The following is a 20,856-nucleotide window of genomic DNA, read 5'->3' on the forward strand; positions in this document are numbered from 1 at the left end:
ATATCTAACATTTATTTATATGTGATATTTACTTCCAATAATCCCTAGAATTCTTAAAAGATTAACTCAACCAAAAACCTAGCATCTTTAATTAAAAAATATATTCGTTTAGTCTAGAAACATCTTCAAAGTTAACAAAAGTCTTAAAAAGGTCAGAATTGGCATCACTTTTTTATATTATATTATTATTTTTAATAATATGATATACTATTTTTTTAAAGAATATTTTGAAACTTTAGCTAAATAATTATTTAAATAAGATTGTTCTAATAAAAAAATAGTTATAACCTTAATACCATGCTAAGTTAACTTAATTATAACTAGCGCTTGTACCTTTGAAGGGCACATGGGTTAACCTGAAGTCTTGTATACATTTAATGATATTATGAAATAGTTATTAATATAATTTATGTGATTATTTTTAAGTTTTGAAACTTTCCAAAAAATATTTTTTATAACATTTCTATTGCATTATACTCCCTTCATATTTATCTCCCTCTCACACACACATTGTTACACTATTGTTCCCTCCCTTTATTTTATCCCTTTATTTTATCAGTTCCAAACTTTTTACCTCTTTATCTCTCTCCTCTCTCCATTTTATTCTCTAGCCATATTAAGGGTTGACTTGTTTGAATTTAATTGACATGTACCCTAACTTTAACTATTAGTAAAACTACAAACTCATAAATCTTGTTTCTTAATTTTATTCAGAATCTATCAAACTAAAATAAATATATATGAATAAATATATTGTAGGGCTTTACTATAAAGGGAATTTGATTTTTTTTAAAATGGTGGTATATGATTCTATTTTTGTGGGAAGATTGAGGTGGTACTAACTCCTTAATAACATCATGAAAAGTATACACGACTATCGACTTAACCCTTGCACCCATCAAAGGTGCAAGCACTAGTTATAATATTTTAAATAAGGTTTATATGGGTAAAGTTATATTTTATTGTAAGACTAAATAATTTTAAACACCACTTAAATAAAACAAAAAAATTTATATTTTAAATTATTCTTTGAGTTTGAAATTATAAACCATTATTTATTTATAGATATATCTTTTTTTTTAATATTCTATATGTTGTATAATTTTTTTATTAACATTACACACAAATGTGTATTTTAGAAGTTAAATAATGTATCACCTTATTGACTTGGGAGTTATTATTGACGGTAATACTCAAACCACTTTGCATTATTGATTACATAAATAAATCCCCTTGGGCTAATTGCTCGTTTCTCCATACAATCTTTTTAAAAAACTTTTCAAATCTTTAGGAAGACATACTTTTATTTGACTTCGATAGGTACATAGTATTGAGAGAGTTGATTGTCAAATGACAAAAGTATTAGGTAGAGGCAACTCGTGACGGCATGATAAAATGGTATGGCATAGACATTCCATAAGAAATAATCTTATGGCTAGATTGTTAGTGCCTCATAAATATTACAAACGAGATGAGACCATGAATGTGCTTAAGACAACTTTGATTGAATGAAAACCCCATAATTCCAATCCTTAAATAGTATGAGTGATGGTATATTCTAGATCATGCCATAGGTCCCAACACTCAAAGATGTGATATAAGAGATGAGCCAAGATAGTGCATAGATTGACTTTGATAGAATGAAAGCTTCTTAATAGTATGAGTGATGGTATATGTTTTTGATCATACGATCTACCAAGATTCCAATCTGCAATAATATGATATAAAAGATGAAGTTGAGTTCATACCTATAATGACTTTGAGAAAACAAATACACCTTAACTCTTGTCTCTTAACCAAACATATTATAAGCACCTATAACCATGGGAAACAAATACAATTCAATTCTTATCTCTTAACCAAAAAGGTTATAAGTACATTGACGACTTTGATGGAACAAATACACCTTAATTTTTGTCCATTAATGAAAAAGTTAGAAGCAGAAACACCCGTTAGTCCTTGTCACTTAGTCAAAAAGATATCGAATTAGACCTATGCTTCCACATAAAATCTCTTCATGAAAGGAAATCCAACTCAATCATATAATATCACCTTTTTCCTCCCAAATTACTTTGTTCGCATGCTTCGTTTTAACTTTTCCCTGCCATGAAATGACCAAAATGGAATAATTGCGTGGACTACCTGATAAAACCATAATACGCAAAAGGACAGTTGGTTTCTATATTCCACTACTTTGCATTTGCCGAAATTGTGTCGAAGGCCCTGGTTTGGGCAAGGGTTAGGGCAAGCTAAGCTGTCATGGAACCAGGGGCCCGCAGATTTCCTATGGCAACGGCGGCGGAAGCAGGCAGGCGGCTTAAAATGCCGGCGTACGGGCTGTTCGAATGAATCTGCTCATAAAGTTCCGACCCATTTCAGGCAATGGGGATTCCAAATCTTCAAGTAGCAGTGGACGAGGTAGCAGAGTCGCTTTCAGCGGGACGCCCCACCAAAATTCGGTGGGGATTCGCGTGTCTGATCTGTGCAGGGTCCCCACCTATGACCGGACCTGAGGATTCCATTCATTGCACTTTATAAAACTCTTCCTGGGGTCACTTCAGCGTAGGGTAGGTTGTGGGTTGGGCAAGATCGAGTCTTGGAGGTTGTGGGATTGATTCCATTGGCCAATCAACGAAAAAGATCACTTCAATACACTGTTCCATGCCACTGCTCACATCAACTCCGCAACACTCCACTTCCACTTCCACTTCCGTAATGCTCTGCTACTGATGATTAAACGTGGCCCCTGCAAGTTAAATAAGACTCAAAATCCTTCTGATTTACATTAATAATGGCCGCATGGAAGGAGGGCGACAGTCGGCTTCGCGGCATCTCTTCCGCTATTCGAGTTGTGCCGGATTTTCCAAAGCCCGGTCAGAGCTTTTTTAATTTTGTTGGTTTCATGAGTGTCTTCGTTAGGAAATGCAGCTCGAAACCAATATTTTTAGTTCAAAGAGAAATTTGGAAGAATGAGTAAATCTATGGCGTAAGGTCACTTGCACCAGCAATTTGCATGCGCTGGTTACATAAATGGCGAACTGTTTGTGTTTGATATTCGTTACTTTATTGAGAAATGACGAGATGAAATAACGACTGGTTTTTTATGTTTGTGGCAAGGTATAAAAAATGTCAACTTCAATGAGAATTGACTCTGTTAACAGTTGTTTGTTTTCACAGGAATTATGTTTCAGGACATTACCACGCTTCTTCTTAATCACAAGGCATATAGGGATGCTATTGACATATTCGTTGAGAGATATAAGGACAAGGATATTTCTGTCGTTGCAGGTGACTTCTTGCTCTTTTACAGCTAGTTTTGATGTACTAATTCATTTCCTGGGATGCTTTTAAGCGCATTGTTTTGTCCACAGGCTAGTTGCATTCTGTTCTCATGTTCACAGGCTAGTTGCATTCTGTTCTCATTTATTCTGTCCGCTTCTTTTAAGATTTGTAACTGAGTGGGCAGTCATTTTTTTCACATGATGAACCTGTATTAGTTTTTCATGGTAGTTATAATTCTTTACTCACTCATGCACCTTGGGCTCTGAACTATCAAAATAAGTTGTGAACGTATTGTTTACAGAACACTTTTTTCCAATTGTTTTTTGTTTTAATTTAATTTAAATTAATTATTAAAATAGCGACGGGTCACTCAATGCCAAAAGCAAGCTGGACCAACTAAAACCCAGAAAAGAGAGGAGCCAAGTGACAATGCAATGTGAACAACCTTCCTCCATACGAAATTCTACTTTACATGTACTAATAAGTTAATTATTTTCTTTGCTTATTGTTAACATGTACAGGCACCCTGGATGTTATTGATTAAAACGAGGGTGCAAATCAGAGTACTAGCCATATACTACGTTCTACAATCCCATCATAGAGGGCTACGAGAAAAACACAGACTCAACTTCCCAAATTTCATCCTCACAAAATCATCGCAGTGGTGGTGAAAGTAGAACATCAATCAACATTTATGCTCCACAAATGATCAGCAGACATCCCACCTTGAAATACTATACATGATAACACATTGCAACATAACAACAGTAACATTCGAAAAGCAAACAATTCATTCGCCTGACCTGTCCAAACTGAGAGCCTTGCTCTGCCTTAATGCTCAAGGCTTGTTTCCATCACCCATGATGGGCGAAGGCCAAAAGCTTCAATTCAAGTCTTTTGTTGCTCGCCTCTGTTTCACACTTAGTGCTCCATTCAGGGGGGAAGGAGAGGTCAGGTTCTTTAAGTTCTACATATCCAAATCAGATAGTCTAGAATTTTTTTTTTTGACAATTCCAATTTAACGGCTGGCTTGCTTGGCAGGGGACATGTACACAGCCTTTCATTATTTCAAGATGAAGGACTGAAATTGAGCTAGAGATGTGGAGTAATTCTTCACGATGAATTCTAATATCCTGCACATATTTCATGACCTTCATTCTTTTGAAGTCTGTCTGAATTATTATCTTTTGCAGACTGTCTGAATTATTATGTAGCACCAATTTTCTCCTCCATGCTTAGTTCTTTCATTTCCAAAGTGGGCTTTAATTGCCACGAGGTTCAAGTATCACACAACAACACAATCCACAGTTTAGTTGTAAACATCCTCCCTCACTGTGACAGTTAATTTTTCAGCTAGAAGTCTGCCTCAAAAAATGCTCTGGTCTTTTTTCATCCCATGTTGCGTAGTCCACCTTCAACCAATATTTTTATCACCATTGCAAAAAGTGTCACAATACTCCATTTGAAATATTGCCAACTGGTTTTAGAAATTGCCCCTGCATACGGTGGTTCCTAAGTGAATAAGTCATTTCAGTGGCAACAGAGAGGAGTGCAACTTCATCATTTATAAGGTTAAGAAGCTTAGACATACATACATATAAATGGTGGATACACAAACAGGTGGATTGCAATTGTGCTTCTATGGTTTCAATTGCATTTTTATCATAATTTAGTGTGTATTAAATTTAGTTATTTTGGAGTGCAACTCTTTATTATTTCTGCCCTTTGAAAGGGATATAACCTTTCACACTCAGTTCTGCACTTCTTATTTAAATCATATTTGTACTTCTGATTTCTCCATTTCTGATTACAGAGTATCACTGATTTCCCTCATCCTTTTTGGATGCCCATTTCAAATAATATCCTGTCCTTTTTATATCTTGCCAAATAAGGAAGGAGTATTCCTTTTCATTATTTTGTTTGGAAGAGTCACAACTTTTGAGTCTTAACTACATTATAATTGTCTTTTATTTTAGGAAGTTGTTGACTTGAACTGTATTCTTCATTTCAATTTAATGAATATTATTTCCCTTATATTAAATGATTTCTTATCTTCTTATTTTATAAATTTTTGTGAGAACATGACAAAGTTGAAGAAAGGTGTGGAATTGTTGTTCCCTGATGGTTGAAGAGGATTTGTGGGTTGTTACATTTTTTAGTAACTGGAATTTTCATTACTTATCAACTGAACATCAGCAAGATATTGTCTTTGTATTCCAGTCTTGCTTAGTTAAGACTGTCTTTGTTGTTTGCATTGTAATAATGTGACTTTTGAACAGCAAATATTCCAACAATTTGGTTTCTTGAAATTGTATGTTTACAGTTTTATTTACTTAGTTTTGAGTTGTTAAGAAAACAAGCTTTCCTCTTGTTTTGTGGTTTGCTTTGATGCCTATATGCCTACTATCTTTAATAATTATGATTGTCTAAGCTTTTAAAAATGTGGTTACATTATGTGAAACTTCTTGTAATTGGATTGACATAGTGGTTTTGATGCTTGCAATGCTTTACAGGAATAGAAGCAAGAGGTTTTATTTTTGGCCCTCCTATTGCATTGGCAATAGGTGCCAAATTTGTTCCAATGAGGAAGCCAAGAAAGTTGCCAGGTTTTATTACACTACCTTCGTCCATCATGCCTGGCTCATGATATGTACTTGTTGGTTTGTTAAAACTGTTTGTATGTTCATGTGCTTTTAGGACATGATGTCTATGTCTTTGACTCGTCAAGTTTATATGCAAGATTTTGTTTTTGAATATTGATGTTACTATTAGTCTTTAAGAAACAAATTTGTTCCACAACAGATAATGAATGCATTCAGATAATACGTTTTCAAAGCTTGAATTACCTGCAAGGAGCTTGTGGTTTTCATATGAGATGATATTTCTGGAAAACATGTAATAAGTGACATCTTTGTATTCCTTCTCTTGACCTTGAAGCATATCAGGATCCCTCTCATTCTTGGAATATTCAGTGAGTTTCACCTCTTCCATTACAGTTCATTTGTAGATAATGTCAACCACTAGCTGGCCTAGAGAAATAATCTATGATCACTTTATGCACGCTTCTTTTAAGACTTTTTACTCTGTTCTTGTTTAAGTCAAAAAAAAAAACCTTCTCTTGATGAAGGGTTGCCAACAGATACAACTTGGATGTTTCTGTGACATTCATGAGAGCCACAATTTTTTATCATAGACGCATAGTAATTTTTCCTTTTAATTCAATAATTTCCTTAAAAATCAGTTGGTTGCTGATTTTTGCATGATAACAGTCCCCATGGAAAGTTATCTTTGCATTAAAGATGATTACATATATCTTGAAGTGTACAAATTTGAAAGTCAGTAGTTTTTTTACTTGTTAGAAAGTAGCCTCTGTTTGCACCTATTATTTTCTAAGTTACCGATTTGGATGTGGATTCTGAAGTGGATGCGGGATTTTTTTTTTTTTGCATACGGATGCGAGAGGAAGCTTGTATATATATATATATATATATATATATATATACATATATATATATATATATATATATACATATATACATATATATATATATATATATACATATATACATATATATATATATATATATATATACATATACATATATATATATATATATATATATATATATATACATATATATATATATATATATATATATATATATATACATATATATATACAAAAACAAATCATTTGATAATATGACTGTGATACTTCACCCTTTATCAAAATGCAAGAAATAGCAAGAAAAGTTTATTTCACAATCACAGGAGAGAGTGAAGCCGCATGAGGATGTTATAAAAGAAAAATTGAGGCACATGTGGTATGCTGGATTAAATTGGTAAATTGCAAATTGTTTGGAGTGGACGTCTTCAAGAGTTTGTGAGGACGAAAACTCTCATGAGAACCAATCTTTATGCATCATTAAATTTTAACAAACATGCATGAAAGTGTTAGATTTCTGGTTTGATAGTTTGAACTTCATAGCAAAATTTTGGAAGTAGTTAAGGAGATTGAAGATATGCTTTGTGTCATAGTCATTCCCAGCCATCCAGCTCTTGGAAGCCCAGACATATCAGATTGAAGCTTAATATTATTCCTTAATTGATGGCCATCCATGGACACTGCTGTTCACTACAGAGACATGCAGACTGAAGGAGATTTAAGGGTTTGAATCCATACTTACAGCTTGTACATTGTGAGGACGTTGAGGGTTTGCATTTTAAGTGCTGCAACACATCTATATTTCCATAGACTTATAAAATGTTGTCTGAACTTGTTTAGACTTTACATGGCTGAGTAATACCGATTTGGGGAGCAACAAGGGGTGGATCTGCTGTTTGAAGAGTTTGTGGCCTTATTCTCCATAGAACAAACTGTACATGCTGAGAATATCAATTCAAACTGAGGAGATAATTCATGGTGACCGGAAACCTCATGGATGCTTCTAGGAAGCCATCCTGGATGCGTCTGTAAGATAATTTTATAACAAGAGCTCTGGGAGAGCCTGAGTCCCCTGTCTTGTGCAATTGTAAAATGAAAAAAATCATTTTTGGGTATTAAGTTTATTTTGTCACACAAAGATTAATATGAGTTAGTTGTCAAAATTTCAATATCAGTTTACTAGCTTCTTTAGTTTTGAAGTTTATGAAACCTAAAATGTATGCCATATACTGATCTTGTAAAAAAATAATTTGCTAAAAATCTTATAAAGAAGAATATATTTAATCTTATGTTATATATTAAATATAATATTAAATTAGATTAGATCAAAAAGTAATTTTTATACTCCAATAATTATGTATAATATAATCCTATAAATTTATTTTATTAAATATTTTAAATTAAATAATCAAATTTGATTTTTTATTTAATTTAACAATAAAATTACTTATATTTATATAGTATTATTAAAAATAAAAATTATTAAAATAATTATATCTTATCTTTTACCACTATAGATTTGACAACATTTTTAAATTGAAGATTTACACTATATCTTTCATGAAGCACCTATAATATCAACAATGTCATGATCTCTGCAAAAATTGAACCCCACAAAAATAAATGATTTAAAATATTAAATAAATATATACGATATACTATTAAGATATAATTAAATAATACTATCACAATTAATTTATCTCGCATATATATAAATACTTTTAAGAACAAGTATAAGATATTGTAGCCATTTAAAGTGAGATAAATAAAATATTGAACAATATTAATTCAATAACCTTTCAAAGAAACATTAGTTATCACATTTTCGTGAATTGATCAAATATTTTCCATAACAAGAAAATAATAATTGAATCTTTGTCAAAACATCAACATTCATAATGGTCCTTATGCTTAATGGTTTTGTTGGCTAGAAAACAATAATTTAATTACCCACACTTGGATTGAACATGGGGCCCGCATAAGAATGAAGGGGTGCAAGATCCCAAGCGATTGATCATGGAGTATGGGAAGATATACAAGACATGGAATGGAATAAAATAAAAAAAACCTGAGGATCATTTTTGAAAAACTGTTTACTAAACACAACTATCACTCCCAACAACTATCACTCCCAAACATTAATTCATAACATTTAAGATTTTATTACACAGTGGGTAAGGTGGAGGTTGCGGAAGTTTTTATGGAAGATGGAAATATCTTTTAGTCAATGGTTGTTGCTAGTAGTGATGATAGCCTCCCTCAAAACTATTAATGAAAATTTTATGTGGATGGTGAAGATTCGATCTGGACAAGCTTGGAGTGCACTTCTGACACAGTGTGAATGACAGTCATTAAATGTAATTAATGCTCGTTGATATTTTTTCTTATTTTCTGAACTTGAAAAATAATATAAACCCCAGGAAAATTGCAAGGGACCAATTAAAAAACAGGAATAAATGAACAAAAATTAATTTAAAAATAGCTTTTCCAAACTTTAGAACTTGAATTTATGGGATCTGCAGAAATTAATAGAGGGGTCTACTGAAAACATTAGTTCGCTGCCTATATCCTAATTAGTTCTTTGTAAAATAATTTTCTGGTGCCATGAAACCTTTGAAATATTGATAAATATTCTACTGAAATTCTACAGGTCATTATATTAATCTTTTCATTTTCTTAGTGGTTATCCAGTATAGGAAGCCTTGAGTCTTAGGTGGATCAGTATATATATATATATATATCTCACACACCTTGATTCATTTGCAAATGTAGAGTTTAGATGAAAATATAATTGCAAGTGTTTGAGTTGATCCTTCGTAGTTTTGCTACAAAAGAGCTATTATAAAAGAAAACTAGAATAAAATTCTTTACAGGCCTTCAGGATCCAATTTATTGCAGCTTTAGAGGCAATCTGAGCATTTATTTTCCTGAAAGCAGCCAATCAATATTCTCCTTAGTTACAGCCTTGTGGTGTTTTTTGGTAATCACTGCCTTAGTACAATTATTTTAGCTGGCCTTCTCTGATAAATTGACTTTGAAACATCAATATTTGTATTTTACCCTGGTTGGTCTCTTTATGCTATTGCCTAGGGAATATTATTCACTGTGGCTCCAATTTGTTTTTGTATAAGCAATGCTACTCGTGGCAGGGGCATGACATAGTTGAATGCCTATGTTTTTTATTTATTAATGCTGCGAGTATTCCGTAAATGGTGGGGGGCGTAACACAAGCTCTTATATTTAGAGGAAATACGTATCCAATGGGCTACTCGAGAATGTATGGAACCCGCCAAATTATACTGCACTATCAGCAATATTCAAAACTACTTACTTGCAGAAACTCTTTGCATTTTAATATATCCACCTTTTGTAAGCCCAGCTATTTCTAGCTATACAACTACTCTGGCAACCTTCTGAAAGGACTCAATTTTATTTTAATGCTGTTGCATTGGTGTTTTATCTTTCAATGGGTACGGGAAGTGAAAGGTCTCTGCTATATCTTTGTTTTGGAACTGAAGCTCATTGCATGTTTATTGATGGTCTAATTATTTTCAAAATGCCTCTGGTAGTCTACTCAATTTGACATAGCCAACAGGGTGGTGTTTATTAATATCCTCTTGTTAGCCTTCAAACGACTTCATCTAATATCTATGTTCCATGCTTGAGACTAGATCTTAGTTGGCTTCACCAAGCTTGCATTGCACCCCAGTGACACACTCTACTTAGGGTGGTTCTGTGAGATTTAATTTTTTGTCTCTTGAAAGACAAGGGTCTGTTGTAGCTTATGTGACAATGTGATACTTATACCTGAAGTATTGGTCTTCATCTTACAGGGTAGATTCTACAGGCTCCTGGTCACATAGTTATAAACATGGAAATAAATGAAACTATTTTTGGGTTAGGGAGCACTGCTTGACACCTAGGATGCTCTTGCATTTCAGTTGCATTGTTTAATTTTACACTTAACTAATGTATTTAGGTAGGAAACTTACATCTTTAATGATCTTTTCTACCTCTGATTATTGATGGACTTATAGAATGAACCAACCTTCCTTATGAATGCCATGCAAGATTGATGCCATTGAGAACAGGAAGCGAAATTAATGACAATCATGTAACTTGCATCAAAACCTAGATTTAATACACATCCTTATCTTTTTCTGGATACCTTATTTGGTTTCTACTTGGAAATAAAGATCCATAAAATTTTGCATTCTTAATGAATTTGTATTTGATACCATTAATTGCTTTTGGAAATTAATTAAGTTCCATTTGTTGTTGAGACTTAAAATCTTTATGTTCTGGCCTCAAAAGATTTTTCCTAGATATTTTTGTCAAGTTGGAAAAAAAATATTGGAGCTTTGGTAATTGAGGAGCTTATATTTGCCAAAATTACATTTCTTTGAATTTATTTGCAGCAGCAGATGATGTGGAAAATTAAGAAGTTTTTATTCAATTTTGGGCGCAGGCTGATCTTTGCTTGACAAGACAAGCTATGAGTGTACTGTATTATTTCAGTCAGCTGACAACCAACTAACAAGTGCAGGTCCTTGGCAGATTTATAATGATCTGGAAATTTCTCTGAACATTTTAAATACCAGAAACATTTGGAAGTTTGGATATTTAATGAAAAGGGTAGTGAACAAAGTTGTAGGTAATGCGAGTCCCCTCCCTTGGTTAGCATACCAATTTATGGTTAGCATACCAATTTACTTGATACGGATATGGACATGTCGCAACCTAGTTAAGACTTTGGAAATTGTGCCCACCCATACCCAAAATTAGGGTAATTTAAAGCTGTATCAGAAATATCTAGATTTGGCCTTTTGAAAGTTTGTGTTGCTTCTAGGTAAAAGCATTTTCACTCCATCATAGGACAAGTTCTATTCCCCCTAGTTTTGAACTACTTTTCATCATGTCTATGGGGGGATTTTGTTAGACATTCATTAGTGAGTGAAAGATGATGACATACTATAGGAGTGAACAATGGCAATGGAAAGTTTTTCCTTGTTTCTTATTAGTCATGAGACCTTTGAATTTTCTTGTTGGCTTAGTTTGTGGTGCTTCATTTCTATTGGCTACTTTTGATTGCCCTAATTAGGGTTTGTAATGGATTAATCTAGGTCATCAATTCTAAATCAATCTTGGTCGTTCATTGTAATTGGGGGTTCTATATAAACCCCACTCACCTCATTTGTAAAGCGGGGCTTGTTGGAGAATTGTTGCCAAGATAATGCCAAATTTGTTCTACTTCTCATTGTTGTGTCTTTCGTGGTGAATTGTTGCGATCAAGTTTGAATTCTTGCATGGTGGTCCACATGTCTTACTTAGCTTAGGATTTCATTTCATGTTGTTTAGAGTAGTTTAGTTAGATGAAAGAATTGTGGATGTTTATTTGCTTGATTCAAATATAAACTAGGCCACTAGCCTCTTGCAGATAGTAGGAGTGCCTTGTGTGGTGAGCCATTGAAAGGACTTAACTTCAATTGATATCCAATCTTTTGATTGCATTTATATTGATTTGAAAACCATTTGAGTATATCCTTAGAAGCTTTTACAAGGTTGGTGGAGTTGCAGATAAAGCTACATCCATGATTCCTTGCATTCATGGTTAGAAGTAGAAGTAGGTGTAGAAAAACGTTATCTTTAAGAAATAGGAAAATATATCAATTCTTTTTCCAAATAATTATTAAAAATTATAATCTTAAAATTCATCCATTTCTACACATTTCATTAGTTTACTTCATTGTCAAATTCAAAGTAATAATACCTATTTTATGTCATTGAAGGTGAATAGTTATACTTTTGTTAGCCTTTTTCTTTACAAAAGGGTGACATAGGTTTGTGCTTTTACCCAGAAGTTATGTTTAAGTTGAAGTGGAAAAGTTGGAAAATTAAACCATATTATTATTGCACATTGTGAAGCTAAATCTTTGGAAGTGCAAGCAATTGATACCCATTGTCGCACAAGCGTAAATCCCCCAAGTGATAACCAATAAATTGTATTATATTATTTCATTGAGCAAGTATCCATAGTTAATAGAAACTTGAAGTCATTTCATAATCTTACATTGCAAGCTTAGCATGAGAGATGACCTTATATCAAGAGAGGATTGAGTGTTTGATGTTTCGTCTCAAAATATTGAGTATTTGATTTTGCATGTTGTAGTGGAAAAAAGTCACATCAACAAAAGTCGGTGCTAGAAGAAGGGCAAACAAAGTTCCTTCATGGAATTGTCAACAAGTATGAGCTCTCAAGTTATATTTGGGATGAGAAGACCACTCTTAACACGAAAAAATCTCCCCAAAAAAGCGAAAAATTAAAACAAAAGTCGGTGCTAGAAGAAGGGCAAACAAAGTTCCTTCATGGAATTGTCAACAAGTATGAGCTCTCAAGTTATATTTGGGATGAGAACACCACCCTTAACGTGAAAAAATCCCCCCAAAAAAGCGAAAAATTAAAAAAAGGAAGAAAAGCTTTCTCAACATGGATAGGTCGGTGGACGTTCTTCCAATTTGGTTTGATTTGAGCAAACGTTTGCATCCATGCAGTGCATTTCAGCTTGTGGCATCAGGACAATGTAGGATCCATGATACCACATATCACGGGTTAATGCATTGCTTGATATTCCTTTTGAGGGTGGAGTTGGCATTACGAGGGAGATTTTTTTCCTAGAATTTTATGAGCCTGTGGTATTTGTCAAATCCAAATGCAAAGTTCCTTGAGTTCAAAAAAGATATTAATAGGAAACCAAGAAGTGGATGTGGAGGGAACATTTGGTGTAGTGTACATCGCCTCTCACATTTAGGATTTACTTGCTCATCTTGTCAGGACACCATTGAATTAATCAAGTCTCTAATGTGTTGGTATGAGGAAGTATCAGTGGGAGGTGGAAAACAGTTCTTCTAGCTTTCAAGTTGGGAACCAAAGGAGGACAAAGGAAAGCATGGTTGAGTTTAATGATTATTATAGCCAAGTGGAGGATCAACTTTTACACATCTCATCGCAAGGAGAGGAAATGGATAGGAAAATCAAGGAAGCAATATATTTCATCCAAGGAAGAGGAAATGCATCAAACAAGGATCAACATCATGAAGAACTAGAAGAAGACTATCACAAGTTTGAAGAAGTTACAAAGTTGAATTCTTGAAGATGAATTGCAAAGAATTTCAAATATCCTTGAAGAAGAAGATAATGAGGTGGATGAGTTAAACAAAGAATCAGAAGATATCATACATGAATCCAAAAACGAGGGGCAATTTGATGAAGCACTCAAAGACATCATCTCTATTATGTTGTTTGGTGGGGGGGGGGGGGGTGGTGCTAAGTGATCTTATAAAGGAAATACAAATGGACTCATTACTAACTACATTTCAAGATGGACGACTTATTGCAAGTGCATGATTCACCATCGACTTCTACCTATAGAGCAATTGCCACTTTAGATGGAATTAGACAAACAATTTATGGGGATGTTGGATGATCTTTGTATTAGTTTTGAAAAAACCATGCTTTATGAGATTCTATGTGAAGAATTGCAAGATGTTCCTAATGAAGATTTGATCAACAATCTCATGGAAGATGAAGAGCAGTTTGGGCTGGTGGTAAAATTTGATATTGCATTTGGACAACTTGGAAAGATAGTTGAAGGGGAGATCATCAAGGAATCCTTTATTATTTAGGATGCACTCGAGGAGACTCACAAGGATGCATGGTTTATGTTACACAAGGACAAGCCTTCAAAGGCGATATTTTATGTTGATCTCAAGATTGATCTTGGCTTGATCACTCACAAGTTTGATGTTGATGATAGTGGGATCATGCACCACCAACTTTGACCTCCTGAAGTTGATCACCGGGAGTTTGGTCGAGAGCTTAGACTCACAACACACCAGGTTGTATCTTTCCTTGTTTTTCTTTTGAAAGTTATGAAGATTATTATTTTGATTATGGTGATTTAGGAAAGATAACTTGCATTTGGATTGATCATGGACCTCATGAATTGCCCTAGTTGTTGATTTTACATGATAAATTCTCCAAGTTTGAAAAATGGGTTTTTAGAGTACAAGGATAAGTTTTCCATATTGAGAACTATCACCTTGGCCTTGTCGCTCTTGAACATTTTGAGAAGCCATGTTAGTACAAGCATGTATATAACTCTTTCAAGTGTTATCCCTTTAGAGTCTTGCACAAAGTTAGAGTAGGTTTGTCTTGGTCCACTTGGTTCAAGAAGGGTAGGATAGGTTTCCTTTTTGTTAGCTTAGTTTTCTTAGGAGTTTGTAGAGTAATTTGCCTTGAGTCAATGGACTTGAGATTAGTTTTAGTAGCTTAGCAGTTTAGTTCCTATAGTTTAGGTTTCCTTGCTTTAGTTGGTTAGGTTAGAGACAAATCCCATTTGTGACAGAGGTGATGTATTCTTAAGAATCTTAACAATTAACACACACTTTGGTATTTTCTCGGTAGTTGTGTTTGTATTATTTCTTAGATATCTCTTTGCAAGGATATCTTGAATTGGAGTTTCTCCCTAATAACTTTCTTTTGAGAATGATTTGTACTAATTTTGGAATGGAGTCATTTGTTGTGTCTAGGATGCATGAGTCTTTTAGTTACAACACGTTGAGAGTGTCGACTTGGTGGGCAACACCTCCTTGGAAATTTGTGTCGTGGGTCCAGGTAAGTCTCGATAATTGTATTGAGCATTAACAATTTGAGCTTTTGGTGCAATTGTGAATGCTACCTACAATTGGTATTAGAGTCCTTGGGTCACGGTTTGAGTCTCCCTTTAGTTGGTGCTGAAGGCTCAGTAGATGCTAAGGGTGAGATTGTTGAGAGTGTTGACTTGGTGGTCAGCACCTCCTTGGAGATTTGTGCTATGGATTCGTGTTAGTCTCGACATTTGTATCGGGCATTAATAGTTCAAGCTTTTGGCGCAACAACAAATGCTACCTACACAACATTATACATACACTTAATTGCTCCATTTCTTAGAAAGTTTTCGAGGTGAAATTAGAATTAGTGAAAATTATATGCTTGCTTCATTGCCACTGTGGTTTCTCCAAACCCATTATAAGTTTGATCAGTTATAAGACAAAATAGAATTTGAAAAGAAAAGGGAAGAGATATCAAAAGAAAAGAAAGAAATTCAAGACAATTTGGTGTGTGAATATCTCCATTGGTGCTATTCAATAAAAATCACTAAAGTTGAGCAATGTTCACGTTGAAATCACAACGAGAAACTCGCCGGGGCTATGGATGCATGATTGGCGATGACTGGTGACGAGGCACTATCCATGATGCTTTTGGAGTATGGATATAAAAATAGCTAATTACAATAGATCTAAAGAAGCTTTCAATGTTCATTTTGAGCAAGAATAAACACACTTGCATACATGTGGGTATTTAAAGATTCACGCTTTTAGCTCCATTCATGATTTTTCTTCCATTTTGAGTGCATTTCATACTCGGTTGATAGGTGAAAAGGGAATTAATTGTAGGTTCTTGGGTCCAACCAAGTTAGTTTCTCGAAATGTTCAGGAACATTTCTTTGGGTGGGTGCTAGATGTTGTGAAGTTTTTGCACTGTAACTCTATTGTAAATGGAGACTCCCTTTCTTTTGCTCGTAGTTAGTAGGTTAGTTAGCTCTTCTGTAGCAAATTTAGCAGTTCAGTGCTTTGGAAGACTAAGGGGTGGTAAAGAAATTAAGTGGCTAAGTTGCGATCTTAAATGGTAACGTTAAAATTGAAGTCCTTTGTGGTCAAGTTATAGTGTGTTGAATTTGAAATCCTAAGTGTATTTAAATGTTGGTTAGTCAATTAGTCCAAAATTCTACATAAAGGCATATTCCATGCATAAGGGCCTTAAAATCTATAGAAATTGATATTAAATACTTAAATTTGCCAAAATCCTAAGGAAAATCATTTTTCTTTATAAAAATACACAAAAATTGGAATTATAATGATTTTTCCCACTCATTCTGATCAAATTCGGGAGTTATAATGAAGTTAACCACTTATTTTGATCAAAATTTGGATTTATAATGAATTTCCCTTCATATCTTGATCAAATTCCAGATTTAGTATGAATTTCCCTTCATATTTTGATTAAAATCTGGACTTAGCATGAATTTCTTTACTTTAATTGGTCTTCTCCTGAAAACTTGCTAAGTGTTGGTCACAAAATCCATTCATACTTATGAATTTCCACCACTTTGAATGATATTTGCTTGAAAATTTTCGAAGTGTTTGAAAAATACATACGATGGTTGGTTTTCCCCCTAAGGTCGGCATGAATTTTTTTAGTTCGGAAGTTGTCTAGATTAGGGTCATTTTTTGCTTGGACTGAGTTAGGAAACAATAAATTTTTTGAAATGTCAAATTTGTCTTAAGCATGGGTCATTTTTCTCCTTGGAGACAATAGTGATTGATGAAATTTTTCTAAGTGTTGTAAACATTCGAACATGACTTGTTTTTCCCCACTTCAAGACGATTGATGAAATTTAAGTACAAGAATTATCTAAACTGAGGTCAACTTTCTCTTTGAGATCTAATTTGTGAACTTTTTTCTTAGTGTCAAAGGTATTCATAGTAGGGTCAATTTTCCCTTGTGTGGACAGAGTGAGGTCAAGTTTTTTCTAAAGGTGAAATAAGTTCGATCCATACATTCGTTGATTTCCCTCACACTACATGGATGGAAACAAAGTGTGAATGCTTGCTTGGATTGATGGATGGAGATTGTGGACATGGTATTTTTTTGAAACATTCGATTTTCCCTTTTGTGGCATTTTTTGAAGTTTCATTAAAATGTATGGAAAATTAATAAATTTTGCAAATTTCTAGAAGGTGACTTATCTTTTATTCCACACTGCTTATGGGTGGTAAATCAACAACCCAAACTCCTTTAAAAGGCCATCAGCTAACAAGAAAAATCAAGAGGATTTACCAAGACAATTGTCAAGTGGCTGAAAATCTGAAGCAAGAAGGCTAAGTAGAAGACAACCCAACATTGGAGGATGAAAATGACAAGTTTAAGTGATGCAAATGATTGAAGGAAGGCAGAATGGTGATATTTTCTGAGTTTGTGGAAGGCATTAGAGGGCTGAAAGCAAGGTATTTTCAGACCAAAGTTATTGAAACCTTCTTATGATATGATTTTTTTTTGGAAATTCATGGAAAATTAATTGCAATGAATTTTATCCATGCATTATTATTACTGGTTTTTTGGAGACCATATTCTAATATTTTGAAGTCGAGGCCTGAAATTGAATGTCTGCAGACCCAAATCTGAAAATCTCCATACGTGGGGTGATTTTATGAGAAAGATATAGAAACTGGATTCGCTAATCAATTGCAAAGTAAACATGATTATTTTGGGACTAATTTGAGACATTAAGTGGGACGAATGAATGGATTTTCAGACCAAAATCTGTAAATTCTTCCATGTGATGCAAGTTTTTTTCAGCATTCATAACATTCCTAACTTCGTTGCAGGCATTTTGGGGATGATTTGAGGGCTATTCCAAGGCAATGAGATGTCTGGAAATACTTGTCTACAGACAAAAATCTGAAGCATACATACTTGGGATGATTTATGCAATAATTTTTATAATTTACCCCTTCACCCAATCATCAAAGGGGCTGTAACTGAGTGTTGTGTAGGTGTTTTGTACGCTAATCACTAGATTTGATGGTCAAATTCACACAGAACAAGGTAAATTACAGATATGTATTTGGAAAATCAGAATTGTCATAGAGGGTTTTATCCAAGCTAAATTTGTTCATGCCTTTATTAAGCTCATGACTTCTGATTGAGTCTAGTTTGGAGTGGTGTTTGGACTAATGTTTGGATGATTTTCAGACCCGTTCATGAATTGTCTTCAGAAAATCAAAACCTTGCTAGGGTTTGATTTTATTATTTTAACTGATGGATCATTGTTCTAACACATGGATAAATGCAAACTTAGGTTCCAAACTCTCATTTCAATCATTTTGCACGGAGTCCAAGCATTGTTTGGATCAACTATAATAAAACTTTATAAGATAAAGTGACTCATTAAAATCCTCTTTCTAATTTTAAAGTCACTTTTTTAAAGCAACTTGATCTTCAGACATTAAAATAAATATCTGTTGAACTCAAAAAGGCACGTATAATAGCTTGCTGGAAAGCTCTTGGCAAGACACTCAAAGTCCAATACTGTGAACTTGGTAAATAGTAAGTATCGAAAACCCTTGCTATCTCAACTGTAATCTATCTGAAAGTGAAGATGCTTATGTCAAAACTCATACTGATTCTTGGCAAGAATTGGTTAGCCCATGAGAACATGATGGAAAACGTCAACGGAGCATCAAAGGCTGATGGCTAGAAAAGAGGACATTATAGTCCTCCCTTCCCAAAGATATCGGTGTTTGCATGCTGTAACTAAAATGCCTGGATCCCATATTCATCTCAAGGAAGCTGCTCCACCAAGCCGCTACACCACTCTGATGCAAATAACATGTCTCGATTTGTGAAGCTGCCCATCATTTCTCCACAACAATACACCAAACATAATAGTATCAGGATCTTGGATAACTCCATGTGCCATAATCTATCAACTCAACCTGCCATGTGCTGCTATCATATGTGAGAAAATCCTCAATCCAACAGAGAACCTCACTCCAATTGAGACAACAAGCAGTGCTAGAGTCAAATAAAGATGGGAACTCAATATTATGCCAACCAACTCCCTGAAATAATACCAACCATGTAACTGATCCTCCTCAGTCCCACAAACAAAAACAGCATCCACCTTCCCAACTGTCTCGAATATCCTATCGTTCCATACTAAAAAAAAAGTAGAATGTCCAAGATATCCAGCTTCCATAACAATACTCCTCTAACATGTATCTTGAAATTGTGACTGTACTAAATAAACATGCTAGATATGCTTTCCTTTATGAAGGGAAGTGTAACAAAACAAGTGCTATTATCCTGCTCAACATTTGTGACAATAGAGTGCTCATAGGCACTAGATAAGTGAGGAGAATAGTCAATTAATGAATACCCATTAGCACTGTCCTCTCTCCTTATATGCTTCTTGGCCATACTGTTAGCCAAGTTACTATATAAGGCTTATTTTTTATCAGCATTATGCCTCTCTGTCAAATGTAATAAATCAGTCACCTCCTAGCTACAATTAGTATCAATCTGTGACTTTTGATCAATATCAAAGGGTATTCCATCATCAAACTCAAATAGTGGATTCTCTAGTATCCAATCAACATCTCTCTCAAAATGTGGATTACTATGCTTCATCCAATCAACAATATGCTGACGGAAGGTATTATTATCTTAAGAATAATTATCCTTAGGTGCTGCTACACAAATAGTTGAGCCAAAAGATACTTCATCAACTAAAGGATATGGTGTCATAATGGAAGGAGACTCCCTGGAATTCCCAAGTGGCTGACCCACAATACCATCAACTTCATCCCCACTAAGCTGCCCATGTGGCTGACTTTTATCTTTCTTTCCATCCTTCTCTATAGTTTGAAACAATTCTTCTTTCCTTCCACCCTTAATATTGTCCCCTTTGAGAATGGCTTTAGTTTTTGCTCTCATTGTTTGATGACATTGGTAGCCAAACTACAAGCATCTGAGAGGTAACATGTGTTTGTTTCAAATCTAGCCAATATGGTGGATAAGGAACTTTATGAATCATCATCACTGTCTTCAATGATTAGGGACATATTGGACTGTGTAAAAGATAAAACATCTCTTTTGTGACCCCTTTTCCACTATGTTCCCCCTTGGTACCTTACCACTTCGTACGTTCATTCTCCTGGCCTTCCCAGATGTACGACCGACCTCACTTTCCACCGTATGGTTGCCTTCCTGAACTCCTTCCTCTGTAAGGATAGTAGTATGTAAGCTATGGGGGTGAATTTGGGCATACTCAGGTACTTTTGTTGGTGGTGGGCCTCTTGCCGGCGGTAGAAATGTGACTTCCCTCGACATGCCCTTCAAGTGGCTTAGATGAATCTCCGCTTCCTCAGATTCCTGAGAGTCTGAAGATGTATCAGTGCTACTCTCCCCCTCTTGCAAACTGCCCTCTCTAGCCCCCCCCCGACTTGAACCCTTCTTCGATGTTGGT

The 20,856-nt window shown here is 34.5% G+C and overlaps 1 protein-coding gene and 1 long non-coding RNA gene across 6 annotated transcripts in view; both read left to right on the forward strand.

Moving 5' to 3' along the window:
- Positions 1 to 2,782: 2,782 nt before the first annotated feature.
- The window catches only part of LOC149567376 (adenine phosphoribosyltransferase 3-like), a 54,212-nt gene continuing 36,138 nt past the window's right edge, over positions 2,783 to 20,856 (forward strand). For 3 of the 5 annotated variants that reach the window (XM_089820556.1, XM_089820555.1, XM_089820554.1), the window contains exons 1-3: positions 2,783 to 2,873; positions 3,178 to 3,288; positions 5,796 to 5,888. In XM_089820556.1, coding sequence (XP_089676682.1) covers positions 2,792 to 2,873; positions 3,178 to 3,288; positions 5,796 to 5,888 — 286 coding nt within the window. In that variant the 5' untranslated portion in view covers positions 2,783 to 2,791. Of the gene's footprint in view, positions 2,992 to 3,161; positions 3,289 to 5,795; positions 5,889 to 20,856 lie in introns of all 5 variants that reach the window. The other 2 variants (XM_089820558.1, XM_089820557.1) reach the window with 2 other exon arrangements.
- LOC149567377 (uncharacterized) lies at positions 6,948 to 7,846 on the forward strand. Its single transcript, XR_016362405.1, has 2 exons — positions 6,948 to 7,451; positions 7,568 to 7,846. It is a non-coding gene; the product is annotated as an uncharacterized LOC149567377 (long non-coding RNA).

This window comes from Cupressus sempervirens, chromosome 3 (assembly GCF_028749045.1).
Source record: "Cupressus sempervirens isolate cs-2001-9-10 chromosome 3, ASM2874904v1, whole genome shotgun sequence".
Classification (NCBI taxonomy): Eukaryota; Viridiplantae; Streptophyta; class Pinopsida; order Cupressales; family Cupressaceae; genus Cupressus; species Cupressus sempervirens.